The 24,371-nt window shown below is 40.3% G+C and overlaps 1 protein-coding gene across 2 annotated transcripts; it reads left to right on the top strand.

The window, feature by feature from the left end:
• Positions 1 to 6,378: 6,378 nt before the first annotated feature.
• dek (DEK proto-oncogene) lies at positions 6,379 to 23,216 on the top strand. 2 transcript variants are annotated; one of them, XM_071540812.1, is made up of 12 exons: positions 6,379 to 6,499; positions 8,323 to 8,488; positions 9,505 to 9,603; positions 10,484 to 10,593; positions 11,494 to 11,588; positions 11,792 to 11,921; positions 13,210 to 13,548; positions 15,026 to 15,196; positions 16,185 to 16,287; positions 16,861 to 17,000; positions 19,821 to 19,889; positions 22,076 to 23,216. In XM_071540812.1, the coding sequence occupies exons 2-12, from the start codon at positions 8,365 to 8,367 to the stop codon at positions 22,085 to 22,087; spliced, it is 1,392 nt and encodes a 463-aa protein (XP_071396913.1). In that variant the 5' UTR covers positions 6,379 to 6,499; positions 8,323 to 8,364; the 3' UTR covers positions 22,088 to 23,216. The 2 variants fall into 2 exon arrangements, with proteins under 2 accessions (XP_071396913.1, XP_071396912.1); XM_071540811.1 differs by having other exon boundaries at positions 16,855 to 17,000.
• The last annotated feature ends 1,155 nt before the right edge of the window (positions 23,217 to 24,371 follow it).

Genomic DNA, 24,371 nt, shown 5'->3' with positions numbered 1-24,371 from the left:
CTGCAAAGGCATCTTACCTTCACCCGACACACACACACACATCACCATCGAGCACGAGCAGATCAGCTTCCTCAGCAGAAAACCGTTCGTTTCTCCAACTTGCCGAATCAGCCTTTTAAATAGCAATGCGCCAAGGTGCAAGAGCACCTGGCTCTTAAAGGGAATGGGAGATGACACTCTGATCGGTTGAGTTCATGTTACGCCCAAAACACACCTATGATTAATCAAGGGACTTAGTACAACCCCTTTGCACCTTGAGCCTTACTTTGCGCCCACATGGTGTGTCGTTTAACTAGCAGTTTGGATTTGGACTCGTCCTGAATGCACTTGCGCCATGCGCTTTAGACCATGCACCATGGATCGTTTAAATAGGGCTCAAACACTTTTTTCACCATGTCACATAATAAATCAAGACATTTTTGCACTGATTTCAGCATATTGAGTGTCCTTTGTGGCTGTTTGGCCATGCCAGTTGTTTACCTTTAGATGACTTTAAATTTACCATAAATGGTTAAACATATAAATTTGAAATGCAAAGTTGCCCTTACAGTTGCTAATGTTAACTAGCCAGCTAACATTACCAAATATCATTGACCCAACGTTAGCTCTTGCATGGGGAAAGAAACCAGCCACACAAACATCACCTTCTTGCAAACGTCCATGATTCCTCCCTGGTTTTTCCTCCCTGGACCACTGGAACGCACAGAGGATGTATTTACAGCCAGCTGGGAATTTCTGACTTTGAATGGAATGCATTTTAATGCCAAAGAGAAGAGGAAGTGACAGAGCATGTGTCAGCTCATCCTATATGCCACAATCTTATGCAATTGTGGGCAGTAAACACTTCTATTTGCTGTCTTCTCTGTTTATATGTATTTAATAATGTTTCACTTAAAGATGGTTTTCATTGAAGAATGTGAAAGCCTCCTTACTGCTGGTGATTTGTTGGCACTGATTATTAGTTCTCATGCACAATCGGGCTATTGGCATTTCTCTTAATTATTGGCATGGCACAAATATTTCAATAATTTAAAAGAACGCACAATTTCTTTGAGAATAACAGTAAGGTCACTCATGGCTCACAGTGGGACGGTGTTAGCAAGCTAGTCGCTAAGTTTCCACGACACTGTCGCGTCTCCTCCTCTTGCTTCTCTGTGGCATTCATCACCCCCCATACAGGACTGCAGGGAGGGAGCCAATCAGCTTGAGATGGCGCTGCTAGGCAACAAACTGGTTTTCTGAATCAAACCTTATGGAAATGAAAGAGCTGCTCCACTTTCCCAGCACATCCCTGTTCCCAGAGCGCCACCATGTGTCCTGCAGCACGTCACCTGACGCAGCGCTATGGGGAAACTCTGCTTGTGTTTTGAAATCATGATTTACTTAGCTACAGGCAAACTAACTATTATTTTCAACATATGAATGGGCTTGTACACAGTTACACTCCTGTGTATCAGTTTTAGAATATAGTAATCAATCTTGTAATTCAAAGAAGAGTACTGCTCCATTTAAGAATTTATATATACAGTATACAGTATATTCCTATAGTCTAGGACAGTGGTTCTCAACCTTTTTTATATCAAGGACCCCTAATTTATTCCACATTAGGGCCACAGACCCCCATTTGATTAGATTTTGTCTCTTGGACCCAAATCTGAGAATATTTTTTATTGTCAGATATGATTTTGTATAGAATTCCATGACTATCTGTACTGTAGGTAGAGAGATAACAGTGAAACTATGATCAAAATAATCATTCTAAAATGACAAAATAATGAAGTTTAACAATTCATAAATTTGCTGGGGACCCCCTGGAATGCCCTCAAGGACCCCTGGTGGTCCCCGGACCCCACGTTGAGAACCACTGGTCTAGGACAGTCCAGTGTTTTAGTGAATATGATCAACTCACCCAAAGTCAGTCACACACACACACAAAAGTAAACAAAGTGAAATAAAATGGGAAAAAAGGCAGACTCTACTAATAAACGTCTGTTCCCAGTACTGCAAGTGTTGCTGGAGTCTATTCTTTTCCAGTGTTATCTGCCCGTTCCATTCACCTCATCTTTTATCCTTTTTTCCTCATATTCCAGACAAGGCAGACTCTACATCACATGCAGGACAGACAGTAAGACTGTATTGTCAAGGTAGAAATCATACATTATTATGTAAATTTCCATTCGGTATTCTCCTGTTCCTCTAACAAGGTCTGAGAATGGACTCCACATTTTCAACAAGACAACAGTAAACATGTTTTCCCCTCCAATTAGAAACAAGTAATATGTCTTCAGCTGTAACTGCAGTTCCCTCTTGGGCCAATCAGTGTCATTTTGAATGCAGGAATGCAGCAGTGAGACGCTTCATTAACCCCCAAGTTTGTTCAGCATCCCACAAGTAAACAACTACTGTAGCGCCCCCTTCAGGCCAATCAGTAAAACTTGGAAAATGCCAGAATGGAGCAGTGAGGCACATCATTCCCCAAAGTGTTGTTAAAATATGAACAGTGGTCTCCACAGTCCCTCCCCCTGATTTCATTGCGGGGAACAAAACCAGATCCTGTCGTCCTGAAACGCTAAATATCACCTGCTCATACCTGGCTGTTTTGACATAAGCTCCACCTAATTTTCTTTTTTTTTTTTGTATGATTTTATTTTCGTTTCTTTATAGACACAAAACACGACATCTTATACAATACAATTATCACACACAAAACATCCTAACATAAATACAAAACATCCATACAAAACAAAACCCAACATTACTCATTACTCATCAGAACATACAAATCAACCTATTTGCTCAGTCTATCTGCTATATTCCCAAATCATACCACCTATTCATTTTAACACCTCAGCTATCCAATACCTTTTCACATACCTCTTTTGCAAATTAACACATTATCTGTTCATTTTTATCACCTCTTTTATTAAATCCACCTGATTAATACTCTTTATTTCTTCTATAACTTTCATCTCTTAATCTGCACACCTAATAAAAAAAACAAAAAAAACAAAGGCACCTCCTAAGCAGTTACCTTTAACTATGAGTGCCCCTTAGCTACTGCCTTCATTATTCCATCCCATATAGCTTCAAATTGTGCTATTGTGCTAAAATAGCTCCACCTTCAATTTCACTGTGTGGTTTGTGTCATCAAGTCACATGACATAAAGACTACAACTAATGATTCTTTGTTCAAAATGAAAATTAATGTTAAAAGTTTTCATTCCAGCATGCAATATCCAACATTTGAAAGAAAGTGACTCATACTCACACAAAATGAGCCCAAATTTAGCACAAAGTTAAAACTAAAATTACAGTCGTTTTTGGATGATAGGTAACTAAAGTGCTTAGTTGACAGAATTAACTTTACAGACTGGAGATACTGAAGGATGAACCTCAGATAATGACTTTCTCTTCTTCCAAAATGAACATAGTGTATCTCAAATTGGAAGTGAACTCCTCCTCTGTCCCTCGTTCTCAGGAGTCAGGCAGTGAACTCGGGGGTGATACTACAGATTCCCAGAAAGGAGCTTCAGGCTAAAAATATCTCTGCTGCTAATTTACAGAAGTCCAAGTTTTTTTTGTTTTTTTTTCAGGTTTCTGGATCCTGGCTTCACTTCCCAGCCTGCTGACCGCTGAGGACAAAAACCTGAAGATCGCTGCACATTTCCAACGGCAATTACAGGAGCAAGCAGACAGCGTGCTGTCAGCCGGACGCCTCGCTGCTGTCCCACTTCTCATTATTCATCCATATATAGCTGAGGGAAGAACTGGGAGCCTTCAGCCGGTCAGGTCTGTTGAGCTGGGACTATCTGTGGACCGTAATAATCAGCATAATAATCAGCAACTGAATTGAGGTCACTGAAGTGGAAGTTGTGCACTGGGAAAATGTATTTCATCTTATCCTCATGTATTACAAAACGTTTCTTGTGTCAATATCAACGCCACCAAATTACTTTAATAATTGTTTTGTAATGTTGCTGCCAAATTCCTCTTGGTGTAATCAGCTTTTTCCCAGACTTCTTCTCTTTTTCTGGAAGCGCAGGCTGACATCTGGAAACACTAACAGCCCAAAGTTTGGCGGTCTGTGCCGAAGTTTGTTGTGTCTGTCAGAGACTTTTGCAGCAGGAGATGATTTCCCTCGATGCTGCCTGCTGAAATTCCTACTTGTTGCCAGTAGAGGAACTCGAGGAACTCAAACTAACGGAGGTGTGGAGAACTTCTCGTCGGGAGATGTTGGATAAGGAGAGCTTGTGGAGTCAGAGGAAAAGTTTTTGAATATTTGAAGTTTGGAGAAAATACACAATGATTGAACTCAAAGTGAACTGACATTAACCCTGATGAGAGACTCTGGACAGTTTAGTTTCATGTTATCTTATTTTGCAGTAAATTATAGACACAAAGATAGAAAATGAAATTACCATTTGTGTCCCTTAGAGCTGCAATGATTAATCGATTAATCGATTAGTTGTCAACTATTAAATTAATCGCCAACTATTTTGATAATCGATTAATCAGTTTAAGTCAAAATTCTCTGATTCCAGCTTCTTAAATGTGAATATTTTCTGGTTTCTTTCCTCCTCTATGACAGTAAACTGAATATCTTTGGGTTGTGGACAAAAAAAGACATTTTCATCTTTGGGCTTTGGGAAACACTGATCCACATTTTTCACCATCTGACATTTTATACCAAACAACTAATCGATTAATCGAGAAAATAATCAACAGATTCATCGACAATGAAAATAATCGTTAGTTGCAGCCCTAGTGTCCCTGTGGAAAAATGGGGGTCCGTGGCTCTAATGAGTTTTTATTTGGGGAACCGTCATATGAAAATGTCTGAGGAACCCTGAACACAGTCAACAAACTACAAACCTGTCTGTTTGCAAAAAGCAGCAACGATGGAGGAAAGAGAAGAAAGGGAAAGTGAAATTCACTCACTTCTCTGACAAAGGTAGGTGACGGAGGAATACACTGGCCATACACAGGTAAACAGCAAGTCAAGGTCAAAGGTCATGATGAGGGTTTGGCTTTTATCCCAACAAAAATCATATCCATAAATGCTTTTAAATGATATAGTCTGCTTCTGTACCAGCCATACTTTTGCCCGGACAGGAGATAAAATTTAAGACATTTTTCTCAGTGTCTGTACTGTTCTTTGGCTCTGAAGGACAGGATGATGATCAACAAAACAGTGTTCAGTGTCATTTACCGTAATGGACAGCAAAGTCAGATTTAAAATCAAACACTTGAGAACTCTAGACATCACCAACAATGAAATACCTGTTTAGTTTAGTTTAGTTTATCAGGATCCCCATTAGCTACAGCATTGCAGCAGCTATTCTTCCTGGGGTCCACAAAACAGACTTTACATAGTGACAATGCAACCATTACACTTACATCATAACACAGACAGGGGCGGTCTTACCATTAGGCAAAGGTAGGCGACTGCCTTGGGCCCCGGCAGCCAGAGGGCCCCCAAAAAAGGCAAGAATAGAACTAATGTAAACTTATTTTTAGTCCTGACCTGTGCTATTTTTATCAATATAAAATAAATGCACTTGTTGTTACAATAAATTATTTCAATCTTCAGTCGTGGTCACCCACCCTAATCAGTCAGGCTATAGTGGGTTATTCCACTTCTAATGCGATTTTGCTACTTGTCTAGTATTTTGTTACTATTTCGGTACTTAAGCAAATTTTTCTTGCCACTGCATCAGTAGCTGAGAGAGAAGTAACACCCAGAACAAAAAAAAGCAAGCTACACAACACAAATGGGGCAGAAAAACAACAAAAAGTGCCCTTGCATGCATAGTTTTCTCAGCCCCAACTTGATGGTAACATGTAGAAAGGATGGATTAAAAAGGGAGAGGGTTGGGATTCAGGGGGCCCCATGCTTGCCTTTGCCTAGGGCCCCCAAATCACTAAGCCCGCCCCTGAACACATAACATTACAAAATAAACAGGACAAAGACTAGAACACACACACAGACAAGCGCCTGACAATTCATTAATCAGAATATATATTAAATAGTCCGTTTCACTCAACAATAGCCAATAGAGAACTACTTTTGTTGTCGTGTCCAGTTTTTACATTTTTTTCCCGTCCAAGCATACCTGGATGCGCAACACGCCGTACTTTTAACGTCAAACTCCTCAAAAGTACGAGCATGCGAGAAGCACCTGAACGCGGCATCATTCAACTGACAGCCCAGCCTCCGTTGTTGTGTTGTCGTCACCGGGCCGGGGTCCAATCAGCGGAGTAGCCGCCGCGGCAGTCCCCGCCCACCAGCCGAACCGCCATTTTGAAAGCTCAAACAAAAAGCAAACAGACGCAGTTCTCTCTGGTTCATAACAAGGTAAAGTTTTATTAGCTCACTAGATAATGTCAGATAGTGACAGTTTGGATATGTGATGACATTTACCCGGAATATGTTTCTGACAGACAGCATCAGGCCGTAAATCAGACAGATCGCCGTTTCCCTCAACGTTACTGCACTGCTGTAAGTTGTTGTTGTCACAGCAAGCTGGCTAAGGTTAGCAGGCAATTAGCTGCATGGACTAGTTTATTAGCTAACGTTAGGTTGTCAGTTTCAATTCAAATGCAAAATAGTTAACAACAACTAATCAGTCAAACCGTAGTTTACACCAAGGCGTCACAGGAGTGCTTCTTGTGTCGTATCTGGGCCCAACAGCTGGCTAACTTAACAGCAAGTTAGCTAACATGTTTGAAATGCCTACAGCGCGCCAATCCACACTGACGTCGCTCGGTGGAGAAGAAGACAAGCACAGGCAGCATGAAGGGACACTGAGGACACATTTAAATAAATAACCGAATAGTTCCTCTGATGCTTAGCATTAGCTGAGCCTACATGCAAAATCTGCCGCTCGTATTTCATTCCTGGACCCAAATATAGTTCAGGTTAATCGAAGGTTCCCTCTGTTTCCTCTCAGCACACATTAGACCTGATGCTGTAGCTGTTGCACACAAATATACCAGCCAAACTTCAGTCAGAAGTCGGGCAGTTTTTATGGGTAGTTAACCCTCATCCTACCAACATATTTAACATACAAGGACTACCGACTGGGGTCCCTGGGGACCCCAAGAATAAACTACTGTAAGAAACAACCATCATAGCAAAATGTTAACTTATTTTTTTCTCAAAACATTATTAGTTATGTAATTAATGTCATCTGGGGAAAAAAACATTATTATTATTTTAGGAAAGTTTCAGTTAATTAAATGATGTATTGTATTTGTGACTTTGAACATCATCTTACCTTAGGAAGAGCAGTATTTAGGGTCACAGAGCACATGAGGAAATCTGTGTCTGCTGCATCTGTGTCTGTCTTTTGACCGGGGTCCCCCAGGACCCCAATACATTGGTATTTTTAAAAAGCACTAAGTAAAATAGAAAACAATCATATGACGTCATTAGGAACAAATTGATTGACAAAGTCATGAAAAATTGGAATGATAGAATAAAGCACCTGTGAGATATGACAAAAAGTGTACCTCTGGGTCTGTGGGTACCCCAGAGGTAGGATGAAGGTTAAAGGTACATAACATACCTGACAGAACCTGAGTTTACACTTCAACGAATCTTTAGAAGCCAGTTTACTATTCACTATACATACAAGTTGATACACCAAGCAGCACTTCAATAAAATTTCAACCTTTAGATTTGTTTCACCTCTTATTTCCACACTCTTCCTCCACCACTATGCAGTGTGCATGGAGGTAGCGAGCAGTGTCAACAAATTCTAAAATTTGAAGATCGTATTGTAATGAATTACTGCTTGATGGATCGTCTATATGAATTTACCAGAAGACCTGAACTAGAGCTGCAATGATTAATCGATTAGTTGTCAACTATTAAATTAATCACCAACTATTTTGATAATCAGTTTGAGTAATTTTTTAAGAAAAATAAGTCAAAATTCTCTGATTCCAGCTTCTTAAATGTGAATATTTTCTGGTTTCTTTACTCCTCTGTGACAGTAAACTGAATATCTTTGGGTTGTGGACAAAACAAGACATTTGAGGACATCATCTTGTGCTTCGGGAAACGCTGATCCACATTTTTCACCATTTTATAGACCAAACAACTAATCAATTAATCGAGAAAATAATCGTTAGTTGCAGCCCTAACCAGAACAGTTCATAAAAGGTCTTAAGTTATGTCCTACTTTGCATGGCAAGATTAATCCCCCACGTTTTTCAATGGACTTTGGCCCGTCTTTCTCTCCACACAGGAGACGGCACAGGTCAGGACTAAGTGATGGTATAATTAAACTGATGCATACTGTGTTCATCTTTCCCCAGGACAGGATAAGTTGACGCAGACAGACCCCCGGCGGTGCAGATATGAGCGAGCTGGCGGAGGAACCGATGGAAAGCTCTGCGGTGTCAGAGGAAGATGTGGAGGAGCCGAAGAAGGAGGCGGAGGAAGAGCGGCCCAGTCCCAAGAAAAGCCGCGCCAGAGTGCCGGGTAAACACAAACTGATCCCAGCACACGTGATTACACATTTTATGTAGCTGTAGTTCTGCCCTCTTCACTCATACTGTGATGTTTGTTGTTGTGAAGAATGATGTTCAGCTACAGAGTGATATGGTCTGCACCAGTGATTCTCAACCTTTTTCATATCAAGGACCCCTGATTTAGTCCACATCAGAGCCATGGACCCCCATTTGATGAGATTTCGTCTCTCAGAACTAAATCTGAAAATATTTTTATTGTCAGATATGATTTTGTCCAGAAGTCCATGACTGTCTGTATTGTAGGTAGAGAAATAACAGAGAAACTATGATCAAAACAGTCATTTTTCTACATTCTCTAATTGTGTTAACTTCTTGTCAATTAAATAACTGTGAAGTTTAACAATTCATCAATTTGCTGGGGACCCCCTGGAACCCCCTCAAGGACCCCTGGTGGTCCCCGGACCCCACGTTGAGAACCACTGGTCAACACTACGAAACCAAACCCCTTAATTTGATCCCTGAATTGTCCTTAATTTCTCCATTACATAAACATTAATTATCCATTATAAATGACATAGCAAGTAAGGTTAGTATCATGAGTTTTTACAGGATTTATTCATAGCTTGACTCATGGAGACACTACTAATTAAGGGATTTTTAATGCCTTTTATGCAGGTTTACAGGTTATTAATGAAGAGTTCCTGTCTCCCTGAATTTTACATTAAATTACAAAGTAAGGAGTAAAAACTTAAGGGGTGTTTAAGGAGGTTTTGATGGGGTCTCCTCCATTAATAACTCCTTTAATTGATTTTAAGAGGATTTTGCATGAATTAAGGGGTGAATTAATGTAAATGTAAGGTTACTTTAAGGGATTACTGGTGTGTAGAGCTAGTTGAGTCATACTGCCCAGCCGCTCTCAGCAGACATCATACTGAACACCGACTGAAACCTTCATATCCAGTGAAGATGTTAAGCTCTCAGCCTGTTTTTGACTTTCCTTCTGTCATATTTATGTCCTCACTGCAGCTGTAGGTGAAATCCTCGAGGGAAAACGGACAAAGAAAATAATCGAGCGGCTCGATTTCCAGATGCCGAAACCAAAGGAGAAGCTAAAGATCGAAGACGGTAAGATCTCCGACATCCTGAAGAAACATGTTGGTGGTGTAAAATAAATAATTTGTATGGAGAGAGAGTGTGCAACCTTCATATTTTTATTTAATAAGATCTTTGATTAAGACAAACTCTGGTAGTTAGTGATATAAGTCTATATTTAGAAGATCACAAGTTCACTATTTAGATTGCTGGACATGATGCATTTTAAGGCTGAACAATTAATGGAAAAAAACTGAACATTGCAATATGAACTACTTCAATTTCCAAATCACAATTATTTCATCAGAGTGGTGGAGCTCAAAATGGATCCTGAAGGTGATGTTCTGCTGCTGAGCCCGGGGTCTGGCCCATACATTAAATTCCACATTATTTAAAAACATTTGTTTTCAAACACTGCAAATCTTAAGCAACAGTAAAAGAAAGAAACATCTAAAATAGAAATAGAGAAATGTGTCTGTATACTGTATTTTGTATTCTGTAAATTATTTAATTTAGTTATCCAGGGAAATCACATTGAGATTTACATCTCTTTCGGCCAAGACGGCAGCATATATTGTTTCACCATTATAAAACATAAAAGACAACAAAACATAAGGCAAATGAAATAAAATACAAGCCTAACACACCCCAAAAGCATGTGCACGCCGAGGACAGCAGTTCATCAATTTGGACTTTAAAATTGGTATCAAATGTTCCAGTTGTAAGTCCTTTATATCACAATTGCAATATTCAGCAGAATAATCACAATATAATTATTTGTCAGCATCATGCAGCTCTAATACTTTTGCTATTTAAAGCAAAGTTATCCAGGTATTTAGTTGGTTAGTGAGGAAGCCTTTGTTCATCTCTCTCCTGTGTGAATGCCTTCAGCTTGTTTCTTCTCTCTGTTCAGGTGGAGGAGATAAACTGGGAGACATTCCTCGCACCAACTACCACATCGGGAAGATGAAGCCGGCGGATCTGAAGCCTCTGCACACCATCCTGTTCGACAGGCCGGGGAAGGTAAACACACCTGGAGCTGATAGAAATAGATCCAGGTTTACTCTGTGGGAGTGAAGTTTAATGTCTGAGTCTCTGTCTGGTGACGTGTTAACTTTTAACCTAAAACTGTAAACATAACTGAACACTTCAACCACAGTTTTCAGCTAAATCAGACAAATAGACAGATAAATGTGACATGTGAAATGTTGCGGGTAAAAAAAAAAATCATTGAAATTTAAGATCATAAAAAGTATTAAAATATCTTCAATCTAGTTTTTAGTGGTCTTATTTTTTGACCCTGTAATGGCAGTATACTATATTTTAGTTTGTATTCTACTATGCCGGCCCGCCACATGACTCACCATGCCAAACATATTTTAAAAATAATTCTTCGGACCTTGTGGGTTCTCGTGTCACACCAGCACAGTTAAAAAAGATATATACTATATAGGGAAACACTGATCCAGAACAGGGTTTGTAGTGCAAAATGCATCATATCTGCTTTGCTAAACACAACTGGACTTAATTTCCCTCAACAATTAATCTCCAGTAGTGCTTTTTGTAACACCGCTCTTTTGTAGTTTCACAACTTTCACCAGCTATGTTCAAAAACATCAGTTGGTTTTGACAGCTTTGTTTCTGTATTTGGGTTTTTAAATTGGTCTTAAATTCAATTCCAGCAAACATTAAAAAGGTCTTAAAAAGTCTAAAGTTTGGTTTCCCAGGCTGTTGCTCCCTCTAGTGGTTCAAATCTGCCTCTGCTAGTTTGGTGTAATTGCCTCCTTGAAGTTGGTAACATCCTCTGCTGTCGTCTTTTAACAAACAAACGCCACAGAACTGACAGGAACAGAGAATAGGTGACATTACACTCTAAATGTGAATATTATTCTCAAATCAATGCCTGGTTCGCTCCCATGTCAGATGGCCACGATGAGGAAGAACATGCGTCTGTTCAACGGCTTTCCCTTCGAGGCGGACAGCGAATCCTACACCAAGAAGAAAGATAAACTAATCCGGTGAGTTTCTGATTACAGGCCAGTTTGCTTCTTACATTTCTCTCGTTGTGGATGCAATTTTCCAGCTAACTGAATGTGAAGGAAAGACTGTTGTAGGAGGTGGAAAGGAGCGAGGAGGTGAAGATGTGAAATGTGAACGCAGACAAACTGAACCGTTGCAGACGGGCTGAAAGGGCAAATATCTTCTTTCTGTTTGGATGCAGGAATTCGTCTTTTAACAACTCCAAACTGAGAGGGATCTGTAAGGTGCTGGACCTGGAGAAGAAGGGGACCCAGTCCGATCTGATCGACAGGATCCTGACCTTCCTCACCGCCCCCAAGAACAGCGGGAAGGTGAGCTGCAGGGGTTTTGTTGTTTCTTAGTGGCTTGTATTTATAATTGGTTTATTGTCAGTGAAGTTACTTTTTTTTATTTTTATTTTTTACATTTTTATTATGCTTTTAAACACAGACAAATTCAGCAATACACAGTGGCCGCAAGAGCTAAACATCTGACTTAGATCCCTGATACATGACACATATAGCACGTAATATACTTGAAGAAATGATTGCACACAATCACATAAATATGTAGTGAAAAATGTCATAGCATCTATGTATGTATAAGTATAAAGGAAATGCTCAGTCCATTACAATCGACAGTGATGCAACAACTAAACATCTGGAGAGGAAAAAGGGGAAAAAAAAGAGAAGAAAATTATAATTAAAGTAAATAAATTAAAAGATTTAGAATGTTAATACAACTCAGAAAACAAAGCACAGAAATGAATAAATAATATCAATCAACAAATAAATAAATATACCACCTTATGAACCAAAAATGTTACTTTGTCAGTGAAGTTACTTAAAAAAAGAAAGAAAGAAAAGGGAGCGATATATAGTTGATGATTATTATTTTTGTTCCTCCTGTGACCTCTGCCACCACTATAGCAGCAATATGTTGAGGTGAATTCATTAGCAATTCTGGATGTTCTTTAAAATTCAAATATTGAGCACAAGGATGAGCGGGTTGTCCTGTCATTGTAACAGATGTTTGAAAATGCACGCTCAAACATCAGTGAACAAATAAAAATTTGTGTTTACATTTTGAAATGATCTAATTGAAAATGAATTCAGTCCAAACTGACTGAATCTCAATCAGTCACTCAGAAAATTAATCGAATATAATCATTTTAGTCATTTATCAAGTAAAAATACCAAACATTTGCTGGTTTCGGCTTCACAGATGCTTTACTGCTTTTCTCTGTTTCATATCATTATGAAATGAATACTTTGGTGGGGTTTCTTCTTTAGTCTGCTGCAGACTAAAGAAGAAATTTGAAGAATAACTTTTGACGCATTTGTCATTATTTCAGACATTTTATAAACTAAATGATGAATTGATCAATTGAAAAAACAATCACTAAGGAAAATAATTGTTAGTTGCAGCCATATAAAGTATACAAACAACATTTTACCAGTGCAACCAGCATTAGAACCAGAGAAGGAATCAGAACAGGAACGGATGTGGAACAAGACTCAGAATTCCTCTTAAGCACCAGCGCTACAGAAACTCACAGAGGGAAGAATCAGCCAGTCTTTACTCATCAGTGATGTAACTGAACTCTCTGTCCCCCGGCAGCCTCTGCTCTCAAAGAAAAAGAAGAAATCAAAGAAGAAACTGTCGGGCGACGACTCGAAGGCCAGCACCAAGAAAAAGAGCAAACCGAAGCCCAGGAGCTCGTCGGCCAGCCCCAAGAAGGCCAAGACCGGGAGCAAGTCCAAAGCCATCGTCATGGACTCCAGCAGCGACGACGACGACGAAGAGGAAGACGACAAGGCGGGCGCGGCGGCGGAGGCCGAGGGCTCCGACACCGAGGAGAAACCGTCTAACAAAGACGAGGAGCAGTCTGAGGAGACGGAGGACTCTGCAGAGGAAGATGAGGAGGAGGAGGAGGAGGAAGAAGAAGAGGAAGAGGAGGTGAGGTTGCCACTTTCACTGTTTTACCATCAGCTAGATATTTAGAGTAGAACAAGACACCAAATGATGTTTGGTTCTCTGTAGACAGACTGACGCACCACAGGGTGTCTGCAGGTCCTGGAAAAGTATTGAACCATCTTAAAATAGGGCTGGGCGATATGGTTGAAATCAATATCATGATAATCATAAGGATTTTTCTCAATATCAATATATATCACAATATGGTTCATGTATGCAAAATCACGTTAAATAATCAAATGAATGTCCATCTCATTGAACTGAATGGTGATGTTAGGTGTGATGTCAAACAAAACTGAAATTTTCAAATAATATTCCTACCATACCTCATTTTATCAGAGTTTTTAAGTAAAATTTGCTTGTCATCATCAATTTAGACAGCAGAAATGTGTGTCACGATATTAAAATATCTTCATATCATCACGATATGATTCCACTGAAAGACAATAAACGATAATATTGAATTATCGCCCAGCCCTATCTTAAAAGTTAAATGCGTAATATTTCTGCTGCCCTGAAGCATAATCTGACTAGTAAATATCAGCAGGTTCCTGGATGGCAGAGAGTGAAACAAAGTGAACAGAGATTTCTTCCTTCAGAAACACAGGAGCGGGCCGAGGCTGAAGGCTCCTGCCACACCAAGGTCCCTTCAAAAATCTGGCAGTTTGTTTCTGCCTTGCTTATCGGCAAAAAACACACATCTGAAAATATAATTTGAGACTTTGTTACTAATTTGTAGGATGTTCTGGTAAATTCGGCATGTATATAATCTTCCAATTTATGTACCGGGGAAGTGATGTTACGTCACACAAAATAGCGACTTCTTACCGTCAGTATGTTCCAAAAATCAGCAGGACTCATAATGTCAGGATCCTAATCAGTGTGTCCATCGAATATAAGAAATGGTCTAACTCAGTAAAACATGACAGAAGGTTGATTTTTCCAGGAGGCCATGCATTCTTATATTCTGAAAGGCCTATAGTTCTCATTTTCATTTTCATGTTCATTATATTTGCAAAATAGTTCTTAAATGTCCTTCTAAGTGGCATTAAAAATGTCTTAAAATCTGTTAAGCTGGGGGAAAAAAGTACAGAATGTCAAGCATGGGCTTGATTTGCTTTTGAAGGATTTCTTTGCAAAATGAGAGATCTACCTTTTGGGGTAAAAAGTGACGCCTACTCTCAAAAATGACTGATGCCACAATTAAAAAAACATCTATGGTCCTTTTTAATGGATGGCAGGTAACTGAAGTCCTTAGTAGATAAAATAACACTTAAGACATACCGGATCCTTAATATTTTTTAGAGATATTACATGATGAGCTTTAGGTAATGTTTATTTATTTTCAAAAACTTCATCCCTCCATGCCACATACAGCAAACTGTCACATACTGCAAACCCAGCTGAACTCCCTTCACTTTGTAGTGTAAATCTTTAACCCCCAAACTTTTCCTGCCAGTCTCCCAAGTCAAAGCCAGCCAAGGGGAAAGCTGCGTCCAAGAAATCGGCTCCAGTGAAAAGGCAGAGGACACCAGCGAAGAAGACGGCTCCTCCTAAAAAGAGGGCGAAGAAGGAAGTCTCAGACCGGTCCGAGTCCGACGCCGACAGCGACAGTGAAGCCGAGGAGAAGGTGAGACACAAACATGTAACTTGACACTTTTAGAGTTTTTTAAAATATTCATATTGGCATTAAATCTGAGGGGAAACAGCTTGAGGCAAAACTCCAGTAAGCTGTGGGTGTGTTCTGCAGTTGTATTTTTTCTGTATGCTGTAAATGTATTTATGTCTTCATGTATTTTCATTTGCCTATTTTCTATAGTGTTTGTCTAATAACCTGTATTTGCGCTATTCTTGTTTATATCAAATTTTTCTCTGCCACTGCAACGACCCAGTTCACCCTGCAGGTTTCCTACGCAGGTCTGGAAAGTCTGGAAAAGTATTAAAAATTAATTTGATCATTTCCAGGTCTTGAATAGTTTGGGAATTTGAAAAAAATGTCTGGAAAAGTATGGAAAATGTCGCAGTTCAGGTCTGATACACACATAATTCTAGCTTTTATGTTGTTGTAGAGCCACTTTGAGTCCACAGTTTTTGTTGATGTGAAGAATAATGTTCAGATAGAGGGACGCTCTTATTACCCAGCCGCTGTCAGCATGCATTATATCAAATACCCACCAAAATCAAATCCGGTCAAGAACATAGGGTCTGGGAAAAATATGGAATTTTAAAATGGAAAGCGTGTAGGAACCCTGCCAATCATCTCACATATTCTGATATTTGTCGCTGTGAAGAACAATCTTCATCTATACAGTGATATGACCTAGTTAGCAGGGGCAAGATGTCTATCTGCGTAAATCATATTGAACACCAGACAAAATCTTCAAAACAAATCAAGGTCTGGGAAAAAGTATGGAATTTTTTAATTGAAAATGTGTAGGAACCCTGACCCTGGGAGATCATTAAAGTTTCACCTGATCTAATCTAGTCTAAAAGGGAGAACGGGCTTGAACTCGGTTTTCTTTTTGCTCTGAAGTCTAGCCGGGAGAAGCACGGCTCTCAGCTGGTTGTGTTGTTGGTGATGTCACTGCTGCCTGCTGATCCTCTCTGTTGTTTCTCAGCCCAGAAAGAAGGCGGCGGCCAAGCGAGCGGCTCCCGCCAAACCGGCCGCCAAGACCAAGAAGGCCGACAGCAGCAGCAACAGCAAAAAAAACACAAGCACAGGTGAGGAAACAGTCTGAGTGAGGCTGGAGGCAGCTGATCGTAGATAATCGTATATCGGGATTTTATTTTGCCATGATTATCATCTAATTTGGCAGTATTGAAGTGTTTGTTATACATTTCCTTCTCCTCTCTCCCTGTGTCTCTCTCCCTCTTACTCTCTCTTTCTCTTGAGAATGGAAAAATCATTTGCATCTGTCTCTCTCTTTTCTCTAGAGCTGTAAAACCAATTCCTTTTTCTTTCGCTCCACTTCTTTTTGTCTGTCTCATGCTCTCTCTCTATCTGCCTGTTTTTCTCTCCTTGTCTCTCTTTCTCGATGTACTATTTATATATATATGTATATATCTGATCTGTCTGTCTCTCTCCCCTCCCTCTCCCTCTCCCTCCCTCTCTCTCTCTCCCTCTCTCTCCCCTCCCTCTCTCTCTCCCTCCCCTCCCCTCTCTCTCTCCCCTCCTCTCTCTCTCTCTCTCTATCTCCCTCTCTCTCTCTCTCCCCCTCTCCTCTCCCCCTCTCCCCTCTCTCTCTCTCTCTCTCTCTCTCCCTCCCTCCCTCCCTCTCTCTCTCTCAGTGACAGAGGACAGTTCAGACGACGACACTCCGCTCATCAAGATGATAAAGAAAGCTCCGACTGACGATCAGCTGAAGGAGACGGTGCAGAGTCTGCTGAAGGAGGCGAACCTGGAGGAGATGACCATGAAACAGATCTGCCAGAGGGTAGAAACACACAGTAGAGACTCACTGCTTCTACTGACAGGACAAGACAGTAGAGACACTGCTTCTACTGACAGGACCGAGATAGTAGAGACTCACACTGCTTCTACTGACGAGACCGAGACAGTAGAGACTCACACTGCTTCTACTGACAGGACTGAGACAGTAGAGACTCACACTGCGTCTACTGATGAGACAGAGACAGTAGAGACTCACACTGCTTCTACTGATGAGACCGAGACAGTAGAGACTCACACTGCGTCTACTGATGAGACCGAGACAGTAGAGACTCACACTGCGTCTACTGATGAGACCGAGACAGTAGAGACTCACACTGCTTCTACTGATGAGACTGAGACAATAGAGACTCACACTGCTCACACTGACAAGACTAAGACAGTAGAGACTCACTGCATCTACTGATGAGACTGAGACAGTAGATACACTGCTTCTTCTGACAGGACTAAGACAGTAGAGACTCACTGCATCTACTGATGAGATTGAGACAGTAGAGACTCACACTGCTTCTACTGACAGGACAAGACAGTAGAGACTCACACTGACAAGACTAAGACAGTAGAGACTCACTGCATCTACTGATGAGACTGAGACAGTAGATACACTGCTTCTACTGACAGGACTGAGACAGTAGAGACACACTACTTCTATTGACAGGACAAGACAGTAGAGACTCACTGCTTCTACTGATGAGACTGAGACAGTAGAGACTCACACTGCTTATACTGACTGTACTGAGACAGTAGAGACTCACACTGCTTATACTGACAGGATGAGACAGTAGAGACTCACTGCTTCTACTGAGAGGATGAGACAGTAGAGACTCACACTGCTTCTACTGACAGGACTGAGACAGTAGAGACTCACTGCTTCTACTGACAGGACTGAGACAGTAGAGACTCACACTGCTTGTACTGACAGGACTAAGACAGTAGAGACTCACTGCATCTACTGAGAGGATGAGACAGTAGAGACTCATTGCTTCTACTGACAGGACTGGGACAGTAGAGACTCACACTGCTTCTACTGACAGGACTAAGACAGTAGAGACTCACTGCATCTACTGATGAGACGGAGACAGTAGATACACTGCTTCTACTGACAGGACTGGGACAGTAGAGACTCACACTGCTTCTACTGACAGGACTGAGACAGTAGAGACTCACACTGCTTATACTGACAGGATGAGACAGTAGAGACTCACTGCTTCTACTGAGAGGATGAGACAGTAGAGACTCACTGCTTCTACTGAGAGGATGAGACAGTAGAGACTCACACTGCTTCTACTGACAGGACTAAGACAGTAGAGACTCACTGCATCTACTGAGAGGATGAGACAGTAGAGACTCATTGCTTCTACCGACAGGACTGGGACAGTAGAGACTCACACTGCTTCTACTGACAGGACTAAGACAGTAGAGACTCACTGCATCTACTGATGAGACGGAGACAGTAGATACACTGCTTCTACTGACAGGACTGGGACAGTAGAGACTCACACTGCTTCTACTGACAGGACTGAGACAGTAGAGACTCACACTGCATATACTGACAGGATGAGACAGTAGAGACTCACTGCTTCTACTGAGAGGATGAGACAGTAGAGACTCACTGCTTCTACTGAGAGGATGAGACAGTAGAGACTCACACTGCTTCTACTGACAGGACTAAGACAGTAGAGACTCACTGCATCTACTGAGAGGATGAGACAGTAGAGACTCATTGCTTCTACTGACAGGACTAAGACAGTAGAGACTCACACTGCTTCTACTGACAAGACTAAGACAGTAGAGACTCACACTGCTTCTACTGACAAGACTAAGACAGTAGAGACTCACTGACAGGACTGAGACAGTAGAGACTCACACTGCTTTCACTGACAGGACTGAGACAGTAGAGACTCACGCTGCTTCTACTGACAGGACCGAGACAGTAGAGAGTCACTGCTTCTACTGATGAGACTAAGACAGTAGAGACTCACTGCTTCTACTGACAGGACCGAGATAGTAGAGAGTCACTACTTCTACTGATGGGACTGAGACAGTAGAGACTCACTGACAGGACTGAGACAGTAGAGACTCACACTGACAAGACTAAGACAGTAGAGACTCGCGCTGCTTCTACTGACGGGACTGAGACAGTAGAGACTCACTGACAGGACTGAGACAGTAGAGACTCACACTGACAAGACTAAGACAGTAGAGACTCGCACTGCTTCTACTGACAGGACCGAGACAGTAGAGACTCACACTGCTTCTACTGACGGGACCGAGACAGTAGAGACTCACATTGCTTCTACTGACAGGACCGAGACAGTAGAGACTCACTGCTTCTACTGATGAGACTAAGACAGTAGAGACTCACACTTCTTCTACTGATGAGACTAAGACAGTAGAGACTCAATTTTCTTCTACTGATGGGACTGAGACAGTAGAGACTCACACTGACAAGACTAAGAGGGTAGAGACTCGTGCTGCTTCTACTGACAGGACCGAGACAGTAGAGACTCACACTGCTTCTACTGATGAGACTGAGTCAGAGTCAGTAGAAACTCACGCTGCTTCTACTGACAGGACCGAGACAGTAGAGACTCACACTGCTTCTACTGACAGGACCGAGACAGTAGAGACTCACACTGACAGTTTGTCTGGCAATTTATGAGAAGAAAAACGATTCATAACGATATGAATCGCAGTTTAAATTGCGATATTCTGTCAGATATTTGTAATCAGATGTGTGTCCATATCTTCCAGCTGTATTGTGTGTCTGTAGAGCTGCAGCTCACCGGCTCCCTCTGTCTTCCAGGTGTACGACACTTACCCAGACCACGACCTGACCAGCAGGAAGGACCTCATCAAACAGACCGTCAAGTCTGTGAGTGTCTCTGTCGCTGCACACACTCACTTCATAACTGTATAGTAAACACACACTCACCAGGGTGTCCGTTCCACCGCTCCACGTGTCCTGGAAGATTTCAATGTCCCGGACAAATGGGAGAAATTCCGGTCAAATATTATCTGTGTTTATTGATCTTAAAAACAATTGATAGGCAGGCTATATAAAGAATGATATCATCAAGGCATGTATGTAGATTTATAATATTTTTTATTGAAAAGTAGGCTACTTTTGCTTATACATTATTTTCCAAATAAAATAAGTCCCGTCAATAGACTCACGTGCATAACGCTATCTCTCTCAAACACACACACACAACGTTACCATGCAAAAAAGAAAAATAGGATCATCTATAGAGCTGCAACAATTAATCGATTAGTTGTCAACTATTAAATTAATCGCCAACTATTTTGATAATGGATTAATCGGTTTGAGTGATTTTTTAAGAAAAATAAGTCAAAATTCTCTGATTCCAGCTTCTTAAATGTGAATATTTTCTGGTTTCTTTCCTCCTCTATGACAGTAAACTGAATATCTTTGGGTTGTGGACAAAACAAGACATTTGAGGACGTCATCTTGGGCTTTGGGAAACACTGATCCACATTTTTCACCATTTTCTGACATTTTATAGACCAAACAACTAATCGATTAATCGAGAAAATAATCGACAGATTAATCGACAATGAAAATAATCGTTAGTTGCAGCCCTAGTCATCTACTATGATAATTTGCACTTCGTTCCTGACATGTATTTTGTTGCCAAATTGCCATATGCTCTCACCGTTACGCAGTGCCAAATGCGCAACGTTCATGTCCCGTTAACCATCATCACACATTGCCAATTGCTAAATATGCAACCGACAACCAAGAAAAACAACACAGTAAATACAGTAAATATGTAAAAAGCACAGCCCAACAACAAGTCATGAAAATAAACTGTAAAGGCATCTTACCTTCACCCGACACACACACACATCGCCCTTGATTGGTTAATACATTACGCTACATTCAAAACAATTCAGTAAATCCTCCCCAGTTGTGTCTCATGTCACTTAAATCAACTCAACTTTACTGAAAGAGACTCAAAGCTACTCGTCAGGAGCAGGTCAGTCTGGAGACAGATTGGGAGTAAAACTCAACCTGTTGCTGTAACTCAGTCTCAGTAAAACAAGGAGCACAATGTTCCAATAATTGTGCTTAGAGGGAATTATTTTCACCGGACATTATGACCGGAGAGATTTAAATATGTCGGACTTAAACTACTCATCTACTCACTTCTCTACCTGCAGACACTGGAACTGAGGAGATTCATCTAAACACAACATACCTGTTCTTTTCTTGTGCTACTAAATGAGGTCAAAATACATTTATGTGAGGTAAAATCTATAAAAAGAATTTGGATGGATGCGGTAATGTTATTATACTTTACTAAGTTAAGATTTGGTGAAAATGGCTCAAGACTCAGTAGTATTAGTATAATTTATAGACTATATTGGCAAGCCTGTATGACTAGGATTTTTGAACAAGAGTATATTGCAGATGATGCGGACATGTGTCCCATCAGTGAGCAGACAATACAGAGAAAACTCTCTGTATCCACAGCTGCTGTTCTGTTGCTGCACATCCAGTGGGAATTAAACAGGCTGCGTCACAATATGAGTCTGTGAAGGAGCTGTGACTGTTTGTGTGATTATTCTACTATGTGGTTGCATTATCACTGCTGCACTGTTTGCCTGTTGCTAAATATCTTAACATTGTGATAACTTTCATAATAATAATAGCATTAATGCGTCTTTTCTGCATCTTTCAGCCATTTCCTCCTCTCCTTAAGAAACTCCTAAGCTCCTAAAAGTCCTCCTCTCTACTCTGGACAGTTGTCCACCTTAGGAGCTCTCTTAAGGGCTAGGATGCTTTGTGAATAGCTTTTATCTTTACTAGGATTTAGTCTTTAGTCTTTAGTCGTTTAAGGGGAAATTCTTAGAAAACGTCATCACTCTCAGAGTTTTCTTAGAATTTCACCACTAGGACCAACTCTTAGTACTAGGAAGTTTTGTGGATACGGCCCCTGATTATTAAGTCAGTGTGGTTGCAGTTCCCGCTGTTCACCAGCAGATGTCGATAAAGATCACAGATCACTTACCGCCTCTTTACCTCTGTCCTTCCAGCTGATCACCTGAAGACTCGCTGAAGGAAGAACGAGACGGAAAGCTGCAGCAGAAATGACTGAAAGCTCCTTCTCATCTGTTTTGTATCATGGTTTTGTTTTTGTACATCAGTGTTACATACAGGCTTTATTATGTTGGTTATTATGTTGGTTTTTTTATGTGTAACTCATGTATCGGTTGTTGGATTAATTCTCTAGTTTTCAGCAGCTTGTTTGTGCTGCTGTCGGGATCCAGAGCCTCCAGTAGAAAAAAGATTGTTTTTGTTTTTTTTATCTGAATCCAAACCAAAGTTTTGATTCATGAAAATAAGAAAAAGATCTTTACTTCCAAATCAGTGGATTGCATGAATTTTCTCCAACTTTCTGTTCTATATCAAAAGCTAAAACAATAATCTGTTATCCTGTGAGAAGCCTGTGGGTAGAATTTTTTATCTTATTCTATGAAATGTTTGTATTACAGAAGCGAGGATGCAGTCAACGTTTTTTTTCTTTTCTTTTATAAATGAGGCACCAACAGTCTGCTTGGCCTTGTTTGAATATTAATTTAGAAAACAGTTCTCAGTAAATTATCCTACCGGTCAACATATTACATTTAAATTAAGATGAGACAGTAGATTTAATGGATTCAGAGGATTTAGTGATGAAATCCTCTGCTGTTTCCACTGAAGGAACAACAGTTTTCTCCTCCTTCATCAGAGCAAACACACACACACACACACACACACATTCACTCACTCACTCACGCTCTCTCACACACACACACACACACAAACACAATGTTGATGTTTTGCAGGTCAAACTGATGAGGTTTTTTTTTGTTTTTTTTGGAAGAATTTCTCTCTTCATGTCTCTCCAGTTAAAACACTGTTTGCCAAATCTGTTCCCTTTGCTTTTGATTCATGAGACTTTGTTTTTATTTCTGTATGTAAATTTGTACATATGTTTTTGATTAGGTGAAGCTATTTTTGATTAACGCTCATTTCAGCTCATGGTTTCGTCTCATTACTGACAACAGAAGGATTTTCATGTTGTTTTTTTTCGGTCGGATCGCTCCGTAAACAGCTGGATCTTTTTGGAACAAAGAAACGCTTCAACTGAATTGTGCTGAATCATTTGCTTACAGATTAAAATTTACCTTTTGAACAAAATAGTCTTTATGTGGTTTGAAATTTGTGATGCAAAAACATCTGCATGATAGTCTTGCTGTGCAGGCTGGGAAATTCTGCAAAACTATGGAGAATAAATGTCCAGGTCTTGAGAAGTTTGTGAATTAGACAAAATGGCAGAAACATTGTTGAGTCTGGATTCTCATACAGTTTCACATTTAGAATAGTTCTTCTCACACAGTGTGTTCTGCTGTATGAGGTTCTGACTGAAACACTGTGAATTAGTTCAGGTTTGCCAGCGGCCTTTTTGATTTTCTCTGAGGGTTTTTTAGGGTTTCTTTTGAGGTCTGGAATAGAATTGCAAATTAATTTATTATTAAATAGAATTATTTCTGAGGTTGTGATTGAGACTTTTGGGGATTATACAAAAAAATCCAGAAAAGTAAGACTAAATATTCACTCCTGATCCACAAATGACGTCACATTTTACGAGGCTGTTGATGTTTCTGGTTGTCAGGAATAATCCTAAATTGTAGTGATGTGACCTTTGACCTTAATATGCATATTAGTAGTGTATTGGTTCATTATTAGTCATTACAAACCACCTAGTGCACTATTGTATTCTGCAAGTATATGCCATTAATTATGTGTTTTTCCTCAACAGCCTCCTAATCAGTGTTTACAGCAGTCAGTGAGGACGTTGTTGAACATGAATTGGACTCTTAGTCTGCTTTACTCAGTTTGGGGCTCATAAATTGCCAGTCTCATATTACTGTGGGAAATTATTTAACTATTGGGGGGGGGGGGGCATAGTTAATAATAATAATAATAATAACCTTTATTTGTGTAGCACCTTTCATACACAACATGCAGCTCAAAGTGCTTTACATCAATAGAACCTAGATAAAAGACACATAAAAAGATAAAATTCATATATTTATTTAACTATAAATTAATAGTTAAACTGTGTTCCTTAATCCAGGATCAGCCTGATCCTCCTGAGTCACTTTGTTACTTATCAGACTGGATGCTTTTGATCCTTTAGAATCAAACCAGACCTGGTGATGTTACAACATGTTGGGTCGAAAAGAAATGAGAGAAAAATATGAAAAGTGTAAATACTTAGATTTAAGACACTAGAAATTGTGAGTTTTTTTCCCCAGAATATTACCCCACTTCCACCAGCTGTGG

The sequence above is a fragment of the Centroberyx affinis genome, unplaced genomic scaffold (assembly GCF_046629955.1).
Source record: "Centroberyx affinis isolate AG114_WGS23_722 - 3 ecotype Tasmania unplaced genomic scaffold, CSIRO-AGI_Caff_v1 ptg003722l_1, whole genome shotgun sequence".
Classification (NCBI taxonomy): Eukaryota; Metazoa; Chordata; class Actinopteri; order Beryciformes; family Berycidae; genus Centroberyx; species Centroberyx affinis.
Note: the sequence above shows the minus strand (reverse complement) of the source record. Positions and strands in the feature narration are given on the sequence as shown.